The sequence below is a fragment of the Aethalodelphis obliquidens genome, unplaced genomic scaffold (genome assembly GCF_003676395.1).
Source record: "Aethalodelphis obliquidens isolate GAN/ISIS:26980383/991018 unplaced genomic scaffold, ASM367639v1 scaffold63, whole genome shotgun sequence".
Lineage (NCBI taxonomy): Eukaryota > Metazoa > Chordata > Mammalia > Artiodactyla > Delphinidae > Aethalodelphis > Aethalodelphis obliquidens.
The window spans coordinates 1890602-1908331 of NW_020838007.1; the positions used below are offsets into that span (position 1 = coordinate 1890602).

The 17730-nt window shown below is 61.1% G+C and overlaps 2 protein-coding genes across 4 annotated transcripts; one reads left to right on the plus strand and one right to left on the minus strand.

Moving 5' to 3' along the window:
* Positions 1–2464: 2464 nt before the first annotated feature.
* On the plus strand, positions 2465–6541 carry TSSK2 (testis specific serine kinase 2). Its single transcript, XM_027088436.1, is given in 2 exon segments — positions 2465–4921; positions 4924–6541. Coding segments are annotated over 2 exon segments (1092 nt in total). The 5' UTR covers positions 2465–3871; the 3' UTR covers positions 4966–6541.
* A 114-nt stretch (positions 6542–6655) lies between these two features.
* Positions 6656–16315, minus strand: ESS2 (ess-2 spliceosome associated protein). 3 transcript variants are annotated; one of them, XM_027088432.1, is made up of 11 exons: positions 16166–16315; positions 14966–15134; positions 14773–14874; positions 13788–13913; positions 12836–13005; positions 12614–12731; positions 12204–12337; positions 11474–11576; positions 9947–10056; positions 7594–7709; positions 6656–7185 (listed from the first exon to the last, which is right to left on the minus strand). In XM_027088432.1, exons 1-11 carry the CDS (start codon positions 16298–16300, stop codon positions 6906–6908), a joined length of 1563 nt encoding a protein of 520 aa, XP_026944233.1. In that variant the 5' UTR covers positions 16301–16315; the 3' UTR covers positions 6656–6905. The 3 variants fall into 3 exon arrangements, with proteins under 3 accessions (XP_026944233.1, XP_026944234.1, XP_026944235.1); XM_027088433.1 differs by lacking the exon at positions 13788–13913; XM_027088434.1 differs by lacking the exon at positions 12204–12337 and having other exon boundaries at positions 12614–12697.
* Between the last annotated feature and the right edge of the window lie 1415 nt (positions 16316–17730).

The window sequence follows — 17730 nt, forward strand, 5'->3', positions numbered from 1 at the left end:
GAACCTGTAGAGGCAGGCAGACCAGCCTCCCTCGAGCCCCTCCCCGTGGGCAGCTCTTTCTGCTCTGGCTCCAGGGTCCCCCATGTCCTGCCAGCACCCAGTTCCCGACAGCGCCCTGAGTCATGCCGCCTCATGGGCATCCCCTGGCAGCAGGGGCCCTGCTACATGGCCAGCCCCTCTCCAGCCTGCATGTCCCACAGTCACTGTGTGGTCTGAACACATCTTGTTCCCCTCTGGTCCCAGTCTCTCCCAGGGGTGACGCTCCTGCCAAAGCAGATAAGTGGACACTGGCGAGCAGGAGGGCACAGGCGTCCTTCGCACACGTGCCTGGCCTGCGGCCATGGTATCTGCAGAGGGAGCAGGCCCGCATGCGCATCGCCGGCTGCTGGGCACTGCGGGGCCCGCCGTGCCGGTTCTCACGCTGTCCTCACCCTGGTTATGCCGCGGCAGCTGCTTTCTCCTCCTGATCTGCACGTGCGCCTGACAACCTTGCATGAACCTGTGGGTTTAACACATAAGAGAACAAGAGCCTTCAGGCTCGCCTCTTCTTCCGCCCCTGCTGGTGTCTTGGGAGACGTGAGGTCCAGTGAGTGCCCCAGATGTGGCCTCTGCCTGACTCCTCCGTCTCCCCACAGCCACCTCCACACATCCTGTGTCCCCAGAGCTGCGCATCCCCATGTGTCAAGGCTCAGCCACCACCTAGGCCCCTGTCCTTGTTCTCCCATCGCCGCCCACGGTGGCCAGAGCCCTCCTTCTGCACCCAGTCTGGCTCCCACTGCCTGCGGGAAGGATCCCCACACCTAGCCCTTGAGGCCCTCCCAGGTCTGGCCTCCTCTTGGCCTCCCAGCCCCCTGCCATGTGCCATAGCCCTGCTTGTGGACGCAGCCCTGCAGCCCTGCCCATCTCTCCAGGTTTGGCCAAGGGGCCACGGCCTCCACACACAAAGCCTTCTGGGGGCCTCTGCCAGGGCAGGCCTACGAGTGCCCAGGGCCCAGGACAGAACCGCTGCAGAGTAGTCCTGGAGGACCCGGGAGCCCAGAGTCACACAGCTCACCTAGCAGTAGAGTGGAATTCCAGAGCCCATGGGGCCAGCGGGGGTGGGGACGTCCCAGGAGGCTTGTGAACCTCCTCCGTCATCAGTGAGGTCATTGGGGCAGAGGGCAGCGTGATGCAAGGGGGCCTGGGAGCGACTCATTGCAGCCCAGCCCGGAGGCAAGCCTGGGCAGGAGGGACCTCAGGAAGGTGCACCTACTGTGTGCTTTACAGGTGGGGAGATGGCTCAGAGAGGGTGGGGCAACTGCCAGAAATCACACAGTGCGGAGCAGAGGCCCAGGTGCGTGATGCCGGGTGGCCTTAGATGCCGGGCTACTCCTGTGAGCTATTCCACTGCACATGGCCTGGGCTTAGACCCTTTCAGCCCCTTGATCCCGAAGCTTTAGGATCAAGACCCTCAATGTGGCCTCCGTGCTCCCTCCCGCCCCCGCATGCTCTCACTATGCATGACCTCACCACGCTGATGCGCTGACCATCACACGCACTGCAGTCCCCGTCCTCCTCCGTGTGGCCTGACCTCAGACCTCAGCCTTCCAGCCTCCCTGAGTCCAGCCCCAGCTCTCTGACCTCACAGCTCCATATCCCTGTGTCACGGCCCAGCCGCAGGGCATTCATACTGTGGGTGACAACCTCCCTGGCCTCCGGGCTCAAAAAAAGCAAGGTTCTGTTCATGTCACCCAGGGCCTGAGGCTGACCCTCGAATGCCATGGAGTGGAGAAATAGAGGCCAAAGCTCCGCGGGGGGCGTCCCAGGGTCTGCAGGTCTGGGACCCACAGGCCCGTAGCCAGGAGAACCCTGAGCCCCCATCCAGTCTAACATCCCCCCAACCCAGTGCACCAGCAGCCCCTGCCCCTGCGTGCACATCCTGGGCAGAGCCGCCCGCTCCACGGCTGGCAGGTCCGCTGGCACATGCCTCCACCATCCATGTCCCCCAAGAACCAAGGAGGCCACACTGTCTTAGGCAAGGGCGGGTGTGGAGGAGCAGAACCCACAACAAAGGGGAAAGCAGGCGGTGGGGACGGCCAAGAGGGCAGACGTGCAGGGTGCTCCCGACAGAGACCTGGGGGCGAGGGAGACAGGTGGGGATGGTGCCTGGCTTCTGAGGCCTGACCTGGGGGCCTTGCAGCTGGCCCCTCTGTGACACAAAGGAGTGAAGTTCTGGTCATTTCTACCAAATCCCCCAGGAGAAAGGCAGGCATCAGCCCAGTCACTCCCGCTGGCATCTGGACCCGGCTGCCCTGCGCTGAGATCTTCCACACAGACCTCCTGCCAGGGAGCTCTCCATGCTCCAGGTGTGTCCATGCGCTGTGCTCCGGCCAGGACAACACACCTGTCGGCACCTGGGGGAGCCCTGCTGATCCCCTGCATGCGGGTTCCACAGTCACTCCCACCCACCCACCCACAAACAGGACTTCCTCTCCCCCAACCCCCGGAGAACTGAGCACACACACGGCACGCCTCCTGTCCTGGCAACGCGCTACAGAGGACAGACAAGTGGACAGCAGGGCTTGCGAAACACCCGAGGAGATGCTACAGGAGGCCCCGTTTCCCAAAGCAAGAACAAAAGGGTTTCCACGTTGTTTCCAGGGGTAAAGACAGTCTGAGATGCAAAGATGTGCCCTCCCAGGGTTCCAACAGCTCACAAAGGTCCCAGCGACATAATTCAGGATCCCCCCTCACCCAGGTGCTTGCTCTTCACTGTCAGTGCTAGGGGTGCTGCCGTCCCCCAAGACCCCTGGGACCGCAGCACCAAGGCTCCACCTGAGGCCCCACCCACTCACTGGCCAACGCACCAGAACCCAGTCTCCCTCTGTTGCCGGTCCCCCTCCCCGTGGGCCTGCCTGGTCCAGCCTCCCCGTGCCTGGCCACAGGCGCTAGCCTCTGCTCACCCCAAAGCCCCTTCCCTATGTGCTCTTCCAGGACCCATCTTAAAATGGGACTTGGGTTCTGGCTGCTCCTGCCCCGGGACCTGCAGCAGCTGTCCCCCCACCCTCTCCTCCACCTCCTCCTAACTCTGGGACTCAGCCATTCTCAGAACGGCCTTCCCTCCCCCACGCCCTTCCCTGCCTGGACCTATCACCACCACCACCCATCCCGGAACGTGCATCTGCCAGCCCACTGGGGACCGGGCCACCGGGCTGGGCACTCACAGCCTCTGAGCTGCCCTCTGCCCCAAGCACACCCTGCTCGCCGTCACAGCACTGACCCACCCCCACCCCACCCCCGCTCCCCGGACAGCTGGTCTTGTCTCCCAGGCTTGGAACCACCACCAGCCTGGCCGGACCAGGGAAGTCCCTCCCCAGCACGGCAGGTTCCGAAGACACAGCCCCCGAGGGGGTGCTCATCACACCTCAAAGAAGGGTCAGGAAATTGGCCCTTGTGGGACAGAGACCATTGCAGAGTCAGTCCCCACATCCAGGAGAGAGAAACGGGCGTGGGGCCCACATGCTGGCTGGACCTGGGCGGTCCCCTGGGCCTGACTCGGGACAGTGCAGCACAGCGAGGAGGAAGAGCAGTGAGGGTCACCACAGTCCTGGGCGCCAGCTTCCTTCCAGCAGGCAGGGAACAGGACTCCTGCCAGGCCAGCCTGACTTCCAGGGCTCCAGGGCCTGTCCCCGGCCAGTCCCCACTCCGGGCAGCCTGGCTTTATGACTTCACAGGCTGAAGTCATGTAGGGGGACAATGCTGGGTGTTCCACACCTCCAAGTGCAGGCCCAGACCGGCCAGACGGCTTCCCACAGTGCAAACGAGGACAATGCCTGCTGGCCCAGGTTGGGAGGGGATGTAGAGGGCAGTGGCGCCAGACGCTCCTGGCACCATGGATGATGCCGCAGTCCTAAGGAAGAAGGGTTACATCGTGGGCATCAACCTGGGCAAGGGCTCATACGCAAAAGTCAAATCCGCCTACTCCGAGCGCCTCAAGTTCAACGTGGCCGTCAAGATCATCGACCGCAAGAAGACTCCCATGGACTTTGTGGAGAGATTTCTTCCCCGGGAGATGGACATCCTGGCGACCGTCAACCACCGCTCCATCATCAAGACCTACGAGATCTTTGAGACCTGCGACGGCCGTATCTACATCATCATGGAGCTCGGAGTTCAGGGCGACCTACTCGAGTTCATCAAGTGCCGGGGGGCCCTGCACGAGGACGTGGCACGCAAGATGTTCTGGCAGCTGTCCTCAGCCGTCAAGTACTGCCACAACCTGGACGTCGTCCACCGAGACCTCAAGTGTGAGAACCTTCTCCTTGACAAGGACTTCAACATCAAGCTGTCAGACTTCGGCTTCTCCAAGCGCTGCCTGCGGGACAGCAGTGGGCGCATCATCCTCAGCAAGACCTTCTGTGGGTCGGCGGCGTACGCGGCCCCCGAGGTGTTGCAGGGCATCCCCTACCAGCCCAAGGTGTATGACATCTGGAGCCTGGGCGTGATCCTCTACATCATGGTCTGTGGCTCCATGCCCTATGATGACTCGGACATCAAGAAGATGCTGCGCATCCAGAAGGAGCATCGCGTCAACTTCCCGTGCTCCAAGAACCTGACAGGCGAGTGCAAGGACCTTATCTACCGCATCCTGCAGCCGGACGTCAACCGGCGGCTGCGCATCGACGAGATCCTCAGCCACTCATGGCTGCAGTCCCCCAAGCCCAAAACCGTGTCTTTGGCCTCCTTCAAGAGGGAGGGTGAAGGCAAGTACCGGGCTGAATGCAAACTGGACACCCAGCTGGGCTCGCGGCCCGAGCACTGGCCTGAGCACCAGCCCGACCACAAGCTGGGGGCCAAGACCCAGCACCAGCTGCTGGCGGTGCCCGAGAACGTGGACAGGATGGAGGACCGGCTGGCTGAGACCTCCAGGGCGAAGGACCATTACTTCACGTCTCCGGAGCCGAGGTGGGGAAGGCGAGCACCTAGCGGTGCGGAGGGCCTGGGGGGCATGGCGTGGTGAGCACCCCGTAAGCTAAGTAGGAGGTAGAAGCTGAAGAAGGCACAGGTGCAAGAACGAGTAAAATCCGTCAATTAAACCATTATTTTGATTACGTTCTATTAGCTTTCTTCCACTTAGTAGCAAAGACGTTAAATCCTGACCACCAAATAAACCACAGAGTGTATGCAGCAGAGAGGCCTCGAGGAGTCATTTTTTCTAGGACTCAGCACTCCCCTCCCTGCGGCGCAGGGGATCTGGAGTGGGGGCCAGGCCTCATGGGCAAGGACTCCGCGGCCGCCCGCCTGCCAGGCCCCCACGTGCCTCCCGACCCTGCCCAGCCCCCACTCAGGCAGCCCTTCCTCAACACCCCCCTCTCCCTTCATTCCCGCAGTTGGGAATGGGAGACCCCGAAGCCAAGAACTTCCAGTGGCATTCCCCCTGCCCCTATCCCCGCCAAGCAGCCCTCATGCTTTATCAGCCATCACCCCCATCCCCGCCAGGTGGTCAGCACCTGGTCTTCTGTGGCCTTGCCTGGACAGTGCCCCACATCTCCTTCACACCCACCCAGACCTCCACCCCCTACTTGCTGGGGGCTCCCTCAGGGCCAAACCCACCCTTCTCTATGGAGAATAAAGCACCCAAAGCGGCCATTTCCTGACCCTGGACAGTCCCAGCACCGCCCCCTTGGTGGGGCACAGGGCACAGCCAGGACTTGGCTCCCAGGAACTTGCAGGACTTCCCTGAGGAGGAGCGCAGGCCAGCTGGTGCCCAGGCAGCCTCCAGGGAGCATGAGGATGGCCCACTGCAGGGTGCGCGTGCTCAAAGCGCGAGGGGTTCCCATCTGAGCAGACCCCAGGCTGCCTCTCTGAGCACAACCCGACCCCACCTGAGGCCTAAAGAGCCTGTCTGGGAGCCAGCCCACCTCCCTGTGAGGAGCTGGCCCCAAGACTTCCGGGGTCAGGCACCAACACCCTCAGGCCCGGAGGCAGGTGCCCGCCCGTGGTGCCCACAGCGCTCTCGGGTCCAAGTGGAGCCCAGTCCCACTGCTTGTGACACTGTGGCCCAGGTTGCTGTTACATGGGGGTCTCACTGGTGGGGTGACAACGGGGTGAGGCCGGCAACCCAGCAGCACGTGGCAGGCAGGGCCTGAAGCCCCGAGCAAGGGAGGGAGGGGACATGGGGACGGCCCTGCCCACCTGAGCTGGAAGCCAGGTGCTTGGGAGGTGATGGCTGAGGCCACTGGGAAGGCGCCTCCCACGGGAGCAGCCTCACATGCAGGACCCGTGCAGCTGCATCACCAGCAAACCACGCAGGTCAGGCCTGGCCAGGGAGGCTGTGGACCTGGGCCCAGAGCCCGGGTGAACCTGGCGGCAGGAGGACCAGGGACCAGCTCTTCATGCAGGAAAACCTGGGGCACAACTGCCAAGGGCTCTGCCCTCCCCAAGGGCGGACCAAAGGGCTGTGAGCTCAGCTCAGAGGCAGGTCCCCAGCCCTGAGGGCACCACCGGAAGCAACACAGGCAGCAGCAAGAAAGGCTGGACACCCTAACCCTCCGAGGGTCACCACCAGCAGCCTCCTCCCGGGAGGGCCGCAGTCCTGAGTGCAGGATGCGGGTGCAATGCAGGCATGAGGGTGACCCCAGGGTGCACAGGCCACAGGGCAGAGAGGCAGCCCCGCTGAGCTGTAGGTATTCTTTAATGAGGATTAAATAGGAACAGGTTGGGGTTTGATAGAAAAGCATGTCAGCAAGGCCCTGGGATGCTCCCCAAGGCCACAGGGCATGTCCTGTGCCAGCCCAGCACGTGTCTCCTGGGATGCTCGCTGCTTCGGGCTCAGGCCTGGGTCCCCAGAAAGCCATAGTCCTCTCCTGGGCAGAGAGCTGCCCTGAGGGCTCCATGAAGCTCCCACGGGCCCAGCCCAGGACGGACTAGAAGAAGTCCGAGGCTTTGCGCCGGGCGGGGAGCTGCAGCAAGTTGTCCGTGATGCAGGCCGGATCCTGGCTGAGGGGGGTGTGTGTGGCAGAGCCAGGAGCCGGTGTGCTCGTCGGGGTCTGGGGCCCGCCGGCTGGGGTCTTGAGGTGGGTAGAGCGTGCTGGGGACGGTGTGTAGCTGGCACGCAGGGCCCGGTCTGTGTACTTGCTGGCCGTCCTGCTCACGAGGCGCTGCAGGGCTGGGGACATGGCTGGGCTCAGGCCTTTGGGGGTGAGGCTGCAGTGGAAGGACGGGGTGGGTGAGAGGCAGGATTAGGCCCGACCAGGCTCCCCCTGCAGCAGGGTCTCCCTTGGCCTCACAGGAAGGCTCCCGGGAGATGCGTGATCATTCTGGGTGGGAACCTGGATGGCCTGGCCCAGACAGTGAGCCCGAGCCTGCAGTCGAGGGGTGTGGCTCCCTCGGCTGAGGGGCTGCAGTGGACCCCAACCCTCTCCGAGGGCAGTGATAACACCGACTCCACGGGGTGGACAGGAGCTCAGTGGGGACGATGGGCCTAAAGGCACCCCGCAGGTACGCGGGAGGAGGAGGCTGTGCACAAGGCGGAGAGGGCACCGCTCCAGCCAGAGGGACGGCCACAGGCCCCGGCCCTGAGAGCACCCACTGCAGGGACCGGGCCACCCTCACCTGGCTAGGTTCTCTGTCGCCCTCCGCAAGGCCTCCTGCTTCTTGGCCCGGTTCTTGGCGGCAGCCTCGTTGGCCATCTTCAGCCCCAGACGCTCCCTGCGGCCCGGCTCCAGGATCTAAAAGACAGCAGGCGTGGGGGGGCTGGGCCACTACCCAGCCAGGGAGTCCTTGCCGCGGAGGCGCCGGCCTCTTCCCGTGGCCCCTGCGGTCCCAACAGCCCACCATCACTGCCCCTGAAAGCCCCCAGCCAGCCTGAGCTGCCCACCCGCCCAAGGCCCGCCTGGGTTCTTCATGAAGCCGGCACTGCCCGGTCAGGCACCTGTGACCCCCTTCCAGGAAAAGGGCCTGTTTCAATATGCTTTCGTCTGACTGCCAGGGTGTACCAGCCTCTGCGTTTCCATAGAGAACTTCAAGAAACGTATCGTGGGCCTGTCTTTCTGTCTGTTTGTTTTAAAGATTTGTTTATTTAACTTTCTTTTCTTTTTGGTTGCGTCAGGTCCTAGTTGTGGCACACGGGATCTTCGTTGTGGCACACGGGCTTCTCTCTAGTTGTGGCATGCGGGTTTTTCTCTTCTCTAGTTGTGGCGTGCAGGCTGCAGGGTGCGTGGGCTCTGTAGTTTGTAGCACGCGGGCTCTCTGGTTGAGGTGCGTGAGCTCAGTAGTTGTGGTGTGTGGGCTTAGTTGCCCCGCAGCATGTGGGATCCCAGTTCCCCAGCCAGGCATCTAACCCGCGCCCCCCGCATTGTAAGGCGTACTCTCCACCGCTGGACCACCAGGGAAGTCCCTGGGCCTGTCTTTCTATTGGTTTTTTGTTTCCTTTCTCACTTGCAGGAGTTTCATCTATGTTGGCTACATTAACGTACACCGTTCAGATTTCTCTTCAGTTATCTGCTTGTAGTTTTACTTTTGACGTTTTCCGCTGTACTCGAGGTTGTCATCTTCCCGTAGCGCGATGCAGCCCCGACTCCCTTCGTGATTTCTCCCTTTGCTGTCGTGTTTAGAAAGCCTTTTTGCCTCAACATCACATTAAACGTCGACCGGTATGTTATTCTGAGGTTTAACATTTGCTGTTTTAACCTTCAACTTTTCCATCTTTCCGGAACTCATCCTGCTGTGCACACTGAGGGCCTGGCTTGTTACCCTAGCTCCACACACTCAGCACGGTGCCCCAAATCCTGCCTGGGCGCTGGGACCAGGCTCAGGCCTGACCCACCTGCCAAGGGTGGCTCACTTCAACGCCTGACGGCACACAACCCCCTGCAAGTTTTTCTCGGCTGTCGCCGCATCCCAGGCTGAGAACCAAGGTGCCCGGGCCCTGCGCACGCTGTCTGGCCGCGCATCACCCCTGCACTGGGGAAGCACCCGCCCCTCGGCCACCAGGTTTCTGCCGCACAGGTCTGTGCTTTCTCTCCAAGCCAGTCGCTCCTATGATCGTATGTTTCTGTTCCTACAGTGACTGACACTTTTTCCTTTGCATTCCACATCGGTGTTGGCTGTGTTTAAGGAGACCCGTGACCCTGTCCCCTCTGCAAACCTATGTGAATTCCAAATTCCATGCCCCATTCTTTGGGGTTACAAAGCAGATGACGTGACCCTGCAGCCTTCAGCCTCTGTGGCACCACCCACCTCTGCCACCAGCAACCCCCCCCCCAGCACCCGACAGTACGCGCAAGGCTCTGGGGACATCCCCCACTTCCCCCACAAACCACAGCCATCACTCAGTTTCCCCACAAACTGTGTGCAGACCAGGGACCTGCCTTCCCAATGTCGCTCTGGGGCCCCACCTGCCTGCCAGTTCGCTGGCGCCTTCCCAGGCCACCCCATCCCTACAAACCACCTGCCACCCAGCCCCCTCGCCTGCCTTTCTGGCCCACAAAAGGCCTTCCTCCTGGGCTCCAAGCCTTGTGAATCTCAACTGTGACTGCTTATGACACCGGGCTGGGGGCGCCTGATCTGGTTCTCCCGTAACCAGAGGCCTCTCTCTGCAAGGACACAGCCCTCCTGAGGACACAGCCGCATCCCACGGACACTAGGATTCTGGGACCCTTCCCGCCCTCAGGCTGCAGCACAGCAGGAGTTCCTAGCCCACCTGAGACCGCCCCTCATCTCTAAACAGCCCCATCCTCCGGGCCTGCAGGCTCACAGCGGCCCCAGCAGCTCCCTGCCTTGGTGCTTCGAACACCCCCGCCCCAGTCTCTCCCCCAACCCAGTCACCTGCCCACGACTGTCCTCAGTGCCCGGTCCTACGTGGAAGTGCAGTGCTTGCCCAGGTGTACAGCCCATCCGCTGTGCACGGAGCTATGGGTGCTCAGGAGGCCCTGCGTCCACCCGTGCTGCTCCCACCGTGACCCACCTTGAAGGCTGGCCCTGGCGTCCTGTCCACGTAGGGCGTTTCAGATCCTTCAACTCTCAAGGGCGTGTTCTCGACCTCCCCCCAGGTCATCAGTGGGGACTCGTTCACACCTGCGGATGGAGAGCCCACAGCCAGCTCAGGCCTGGGACCTGGATGCGGGTCACAGCTCACAAGCACCAAGGCCAGCAGCTGCCCTCTCTCCTTCCCAGGACCAGAACCCGGCACTTCTGACCTCTGGGAGGGAAACATCAAGGCCAGCCCATGCCCCTACACCGTGGGGTTTAGCCTGGGGTAGGGGGCTTCGAAGAGAAGCTGGGCTGGGTGAGTTAGACCCCCATCCTAGCACAGGGCCAGCGGGCCCCCGGAGGACAGTCACAGGACCCTGCTGCAGGGAGGAGACCCAGGGCCTTCCAGGGCTCCCAAACCTCCCAGGATCCTGGGAAAACCGATGGCCCTTGCCATGGCGCAGCCACCAGTGTCGCTGGGCGCAGAGAGAGAGCAGGTGTGCCCAGGAGGCCACCCCGAGTCTCATGCGCCTGCTGTGATCTCTGGGCTTAGGTTTGTGAGCACCGCACACCTGCTGACGTGAGACCCAGAACTAGGAAAAACTACCCAAGACTGACAGGGACACCCAGCCCAGGCCAGTGGCACAAGGCGGGTGGCCTGAGGGAAGCGCACATGGCCCTGTACGACCCCTCAGGACCGTCCTGCCCACCTGCACGAGCCAGGCATGGCCCCTGGAGGCCCAGGTGCACCCAGTCTCCTGCAGACTGAGCTTGGCTTCCATATGCAGGATGCCTGCCCAGAGGCTTCCCTGGTGCCTCAATGATTAAGAATCCATCTGCCAACGCAGGGGACATGGGTTCAAGCCCTGGTCTGGGAAGATCCCACATGCCGTGGGGCAACTAAGCTTGTGTGCCACAACTACTGAGTCTGCGCTCTAGAGCCCGCAAGCCACAACTACTGAAGCCCATGTGCCACTACTACTGAAGCCTGTGTGCCTAGAGCCCACGCTCCACAACAAGAGAAGCCACCGCAATGAGAAGCCCATGCACCGCAATAAAGAGTAGCCCCCCCCAAAAAAAAAAAAGTAGCCCCCACTCAGCAACTAGAAAAAACCCGCGTGCAGCAGCTAAGACCCAATGCAGCCAAAAATTAAATAAATGAATAAATAAATAAATAAATAAAATTTTTTTTAAAAGGCCGCCTGCCCAGCACCCGCTGGACTTACTGGCCTCCCCCCAGATCCCCTCTGCCTGCTCACCAGGCCAGTCTGTCCCGCTGAGCTCAGGGCGAGCCACAGGAACCACCCAGCTAGACCAGCTAGTCCAGCTGGCCCCACACGTCCCAGGTCAGGCCTGTCTGAGAGCCCAGCCACCCACAGCCCTGTTCGGCCCTGGCACAGATGGGACCCTGGGCCTGAGTCACATGAGGCATGGTGCAGACCCAGGGGAGTGCCAGGAGTGCCAGGCCAGATGGGCCGCCCACCTCCCCCAAGGCCGTCCTACCAGCGGGCGTGTGTCTTACCAGGGGCAGGAGAAGGCGTGGCAATGAATCCAAATCCGCCCACGCGAGGGGACTCCTGGGGGATAAGCTCCTTGCCATCCGGGCCCACCTTGCCCTGTTTGTGCTGGAGCGAGAGGAGAGGTGGTGTCAGGGGCCTAGGCCGTCCCCGCTGGCTGACGGGCAGAGGCTGCACACCCCCCTTCCTGGGTGCAGACCCAGGGGAAGCGAGGTGGACCCTGGCCCTTGCAAGGACCTTGAGGACCCATCAGAGCAGCAACCAAGCAAGGAAACACCTCCGCCTTCCATGCCGAGCCACACCTGACATGCGTCACCTTCAGGGGCTACTGACTTCAGGGCCCTGCGGGGGGCTATGCTAACTGGGGCAACTGTGCTCTGATGGCTCCCACAAGGCACCTGTAAAAGCCTCCAAAACAGGCCCCCCACCTCTCACGTCCTCAATGCCATGACGGCCGGAGTCACTGCCCTGCAGGAAATCCGGGCTCAGGAACCTCTGCTGTCCGCCACACCGAGCCCAGCCCACCCCACGGGAACTGGCACAGACCTGACCCACAGAACGTGTCTGACTGAAGCCTCCACAAATGGAGAAGAGACTCAGACCCCGCCACATTGGGACCCAGACACACCCCCACCACCGAGCCCTGCTGAGCCCAAGGACAGTCCTAACGTATGGGGGTGGCCAGGACCAGAAAGGCGAGGATGCCCATTCCACCCCGCTGGCCCGGTCCCTCACCTGGGCGTTGAGGGCAGCGGCCTGCTGCAGCTGGGACCTGCTGAGGGCCTGGCTAAAGGGGTCCCTGAGGAAGCGGGTGTTCTTATGCACCACCTGCCGTGGCTTCTTAAAGAGCTGCTCTTCATCAGGGACGCCTGGCAGTGGGAGCAGAATCACCTCAGCGTCAGGGTGAGCAGGCCCCCTGCCCCTCGCTCAGGGCCTGAGGGAGAGGAGCTGGTTCCCCACGGAGCACAGCCTGAATTCAGCTGGGGGAGCCACACGACCGCGCAGACTCCGCAGGTGAACCTGCCTGCCCTGAAACGGACCGGGACCCCCAAAGGCCCAGAGTACAAGGGGCACAGTCACACACTCCCAAAAACCAATCCAAACCTCCGGCCCCAGCCTGCGCCCCCGCCCGGCCCGCCGCTCACCCTCTGGGTAGTACATGAGGGAGTTCTTGGCCTTGTACTTCCAGGTGTCCACACCAGCCTGGCCACTCTCCACGGCTTGGCACTCTGCCGACGGGAGCGCGAGATTATCCTTCTGCCTCTGTGTCATGGTGGGAGCGCGGGTCAGGGAGGACCCCCGGCCCTGGGCCCTGGCCCCGGGGACTCCCACCCCGAGTGGGTACCGCTGACCCTGCACCAGGGCACCTTCTCAAACTCCTCCTCGGCCTGGTAGAGCCATGCGTGGCGCGCCCGGCTCTTCTCCTTGGCCACCTCCATGATCTCCTGGAAGGAGGCGTTGTCCTCACTTGTGTACCGGCTCAGGAAGACGTCCAGGCTGGGAAGGGGTTCCCTTTCCTCCTCCTCTGTGGCCTCTCCTGTGCAGGGGTGTGGGCAGGTGACATGAAACCATCATGCAGTCACTCGGTCCCAGGAACCCTGCCTCTGGTCGTGGGTCTGTCTGTGAGAACCCACACTGCCAGACAACACCCCCTTGGGGGGAATCAACTCCCCCAGTTGCCCAGGGAGCCCCCAGGGGCCCTTCCCAGCTGCTGCATAGCAGTGAAGAGTGCACTCTGACTCAGGCCGGGAGGGGGCGTCGGGCGTTAGAGCAGCATGATCACAGGGGGTCCTCCCACACCAAAACAGTGCCTGTCCTGTAGGTCCTGCCTCCAAAACCCTGGACTGTCCCCCTGTCCCTTATCCTGATTCCCTCCTTTCTTGGTATCTGTGCTACAGGGGGATGACTGTCACCTAAGCCTCGTGACCTGCTAGCGGACCTGATGGCAAGGACCCTGTATTATCTAGCAGTGGGCGGGTAGGCACCTAACAGGCACTGGGCCACACCCCGGGCCACCCTGGCCGCTGCCAGGGCAGCCCGCTGAGGTGGTGCAGCACTGCATACAGCAGTGCAGATGCAGTGAGGACAACAGGGGAGGGCCTCTACTCCACCCCCTACCACCTGCCAGGCAGCGTGCAAAGCACTGTGCCTAAAAGGTCAAGATGAGTGTCAGAAAGGTGGGCACTCAGACCCCGTCCCGCCACCAAAAGCTCTGGGACCTGCAGAGGTTACTGCCCTCCTGAGCCTCAGTTCCCTCGCCTGCAACCGTGAACTACGTGGCGCCTACGCTCAGGTTACTCAGGGGATTCCTGCATTTACCGAAAAATAAGGGGGATTCAAAGGAAAGGAATCTGCCAACAGTCTGTGATTCTCGAGCCACATCGCAATGGAGAACCACGCTCTGAGGACACACAGGACGCGCTGTGACTGGCAGGAGGCTGGGTTCTGGAGCAGAAAACGTCACACATGTGCTCGCACAGGGCACCAGTGCCAGCGGAGCACACTGTGGATGCGACGCTAGTAGAGAGCAGCTCATGGCCATCTACACACACACATGTCCACCCCTGATGAAGCACCGACTGAGAGGAGGCCCACGGCACACTGTTCACAGGGCCCAAGATGCTCCTTCTGGGGAAGGCTCCCCAGAAAAGTCAGGATGAATCTTTACACTCCAGTAAGCGTGTTGGAGACCCGGAGGCCCAGGCACACCCTAGGTGCAGGGCATGCAGACGAGAGCAAAAGGACCTGCTTTTGTGGAGGGAGAAATGGTAAACAAACAGAAACGCCTTTTAAACTGGCGTGTCCTCCAGCAAGAAAACAGAGCCAGGTGGCAAATCACAGAGAACAGGGTGAGTGACTGCGCTGGGAGGTCAGGGAAGGTTCCCTGATAGGCAGCATCTGAGCAGAGATCTGAAGGAAGAGAAGGAGCAGCCATGCAGTCACCCACAGGGGGCGACCAGCTCAGGAGAAGCAAGTGCAGAGGCCCTGAGGCATCTGAAGGAAGCAGTGAGGGAAGGAGCCCCCGCCCCAGGCTCATGACGCCCCCCGGACAGAGGTTGGTACAGTGAGCAGGCCAGCAAGAGGGGAGGCGAGATTCCCATGCCACGGAGGAGGGCTGGAGGCTCAGATGACCCCCATGTTTGGGAGCTGAACCCAGATCTTCTGCCTCTTAGACCCCATGGGTTGCCCTTTAAGGAGAGACCCTCAGGGACAAGAAGCAGCCTTCCCCTGAGCACCCCAGGGCCCCACAGACAAGGTCCCCAGGCAAACCCAACAGCGTGAGGGAAATGGGGCGCTCACTTACCATCACCGTCCTCCAGGCTGTGGCCCCGGCCTGGGGCCTTACTGCCCACCACCCCGGTGCCTGTGTGCACCTCAGGGGTTTCAAATGTGGCTGGAGTCACATCTGGGGGAAGAGAGGGGATGGGGATTGGAGGGAGCCTGAAGCAACAGTTCAGCGGGAGTCCCCTCCCGCCCCCCCACAGGACTCCTCTTACAGGGCGGAGGGGGCTCTCGGGACATCTTGCCCAGGGCAGAGCCAAACTTGATGGCGATCTGGCGCATCCGTTCCAGGTCTCCATTCTCCTCGGCCTCCAGGTACTCCTTCTGTGCCTGCAGCTTCTCCACATCAGGAAAGAAGTCCCTCTGGATAACCGTCTGGAGGCCCTAAAGGCGCGATCAGAACATAAGTCAGAGCTCCCATCTGCCTCTCCTCTGCCACTCAGCCCACAGGGTACGTGTGAGGCCCCCAACCTCTGTCCAGACCAAGAATCCCCAGAACTTGGCGTTACGTAGTGCTGTAATTTTTTTTTCTTTTTTGGCCACGTCATGCTGCTTGTGGGATGTGGGACCTTAGTTACTCTATCAGGGATTGACCCCAGGCCCTTGGCAATGAGAGCGTGGAGTACTAACCACTGGACCACCAGGGAACTCCCACTGGGTGCACTTTCAAAGCCTTCCCTCTCCCTCACTAACTGGTCAATTTCATTCTCCTTCACTGGCTCCACCTCCACACCAGCTGGACCAATGTGCGTGTTGCCACCTTCATTCCACCCATGATTTCCTATTTCCAGTCTGAATCCTTCACCGGGATGCCTTCAGCCAGTCATCCCACCACCAGCACTGGTGGAGATTCCCAGCTTCGCACCTCCAGCCAGACTTGCCCCTGAGCTGCACTTCTGTACACCCAGCCGCCCATTAACGCCATCTACCTGCACATCCCAGGAGCTTCCTAAACTTAACCAACTTCCTCCCAGTCCCGTGCCAGCTCCTCCTACTTCAAGGGCGGTGGGATGCCTACCCGCTCAATGATGCTGCCATAGTGGCAGCCCGTTTCCAGGACCCCCAGCCTTAACACTTGCCATTATCGCTCTCCAAGAAACCCTCTTTATCGCCATCCTCCCAAATTCCTACTTACCCTTTAATAGAACCTTGTTTCCCTGACACCCGCCACCCCCCAAGGCGTACAGACACATCCGCCCCTTCTGCTCCCTAACAGCAGGGACACCTCGCTCCACACTGTGCCTGTTCGTCCCCCCCGACTGTCCACATCCTGAGGGCAGAGACTCGGGCTGCTCCACCTTTGCGAGCGGACAAGAGCGTCGGTACCCAGGGAGCGACCCGGGGGGAGCGCGGGGTAGGGGAGCGCGGGGCAGGGACGTGGCCTGGAAATCGCTGGCGTCCACGCCGAGTCCTACCTCGATGTACTCCTCCTCGTCCAGGACCCGCTGCCTGCTCGTCGGAGCACCGGCCTCTCCGGCGGCGCGCTTCCTCCGGGTGCCGGACGCCGCGGGCACCAGCACGGCCCGGACCGCAGGGCCAGGCGTCTCCATCGCTATCCCAGCACCGCCCCGGCGGCGCAGGCGCGGCGCAGGCCGGGGGCGGGGCGCTCCAACTGCGCAGGCGCCTGAAACAGCCCTACCAATGGGGTAGCCGCGCGTTTCGAAGGCCGGCCCGCGCTCCGTGTGACGTCGCCATGAGCCCTGAGCTTTATGGGAGTTGTAGTCTTCGTCCCTCCCTGCTCTGGTCTTTAGAATCTGGGCTGTGGGAGCTACGGGGCGCTGCGGTAGGGGCTAGGGGCATGTTGCTCCCGCTAGTCGTGAAAAATTAAAGCACTACGGAATTGGAAGCCTTGGAATTCCAATTTCTCTCAAATAATCAATATACGCTTCTATGTTATTTAAAAAAATACGCTTCCGAAATTTTGGTTATATATGTTTCAAACTTTTTATTCAAAGTTTATGCAAGAAAAGAAATGTCTGGTGCCTAAGTGCCAGATTTGGCTTCCCAGAAGTCTAATCCTCATTGAAATGGACAAGAAAATTGTCTAAGCATTTCTCACGAAAGATCATGTCTTCCCAAAAGGTTGTAAATTATGTCAAACAATTTCTGCCCCAGAACGATTCAGTAAAATTCAGTGGGGACTCCATGGTATGATTCCTCCCCTTGTGGAGCTGACAGTTGAATGCAGAAGACAGACACTAACCAGATCAACCCACAAACAAGCATAACACAGCAGCGGGTAGGTGCAAAAAAAAAAGAATGTTACCTAGGGGGCATCCTACCCAGGGGGCATCTTACCTAGCGGGCATCCTACCCAGGCTACCTAGGTGGTAGCCTACCTAGGGGACAGCCTACCTAGGGGGCAGTCAGGGGAAGTTCCCCAGGAAGGAAGTGGTTTCAGATCCAAAGGATGAACAGGCATTGAACAGGTGGAGGGGGAGAGCATGTGCAAAGTTCCAGTGGGAGGAGACCTTTGGATACACAAAGTGCAAGGAGCAGTGGGGTGGGAGCTGACGCCAGAGGGGCAGGGCCAGGCTGCACGGGGCTCGTGGGTCATGGGTCACGGGTCATGGCGAGGAGTTCTGTCTTTGTTCTGGGAGCAGTGCGAGCCCTGGGAGTGCTGTAGGCAGGGGAGAGGCATGTTCAGAGTTGCACCCTGACTTTTATGGAGAATGAATCACAGACGAACCGGAGTAGGTACAGGTGGACCAGTTGGAGGCAGCTGCAACGGTCAAGGTGAGAGATGACAGCGATTTTCATCAGGCTGGTGCAGTCGAAGCTGGGGAGAAGGCAGATTCTGGGAATGTTTGGGGAGGTAAAATCGACTTGCCGTTGGCCTGGGTTTGGTGGGTGAGGGAGAAGAGGGGTCAGGACGCCTGCCCCTAGTTCTCTGGCTCACGCACCGGGGATGCACAGGGAAACAGCCTGCCATGGACAAAGTGACCTAGAGGAGCCCTGGTCTTCCAGGTGGAGTCATCAA

What these genes read in the sequence shown, in the direction of transcription:
- ESS2 (XM_027088432.1), bottom strand. Translation starts at nt 16,300, where the DNA reads ATGGAGACGCCTGGCCCTGCGGTCCGGGCCGTGCTGGTGCCCGCGGCG. An exon ending in CCGAGAGCCCCCTCCGCCCT is followed by an intron (nt 14,875 to 14,965) that starts GTAAGAGGAGTC and finishes CTCTTCCCCCAG; the next exon opens with ATGTGACTCCAGCCACATTT. An exon ending in CCGAGGAGGAGTTTGAGAAG is followed by an intron (nt 12,732 to 12,835) that starts GTGCCCTGGTGC and finishes ACCATGACACAG; the next exon opens with AGGCAGAAGGATAATCTCGC.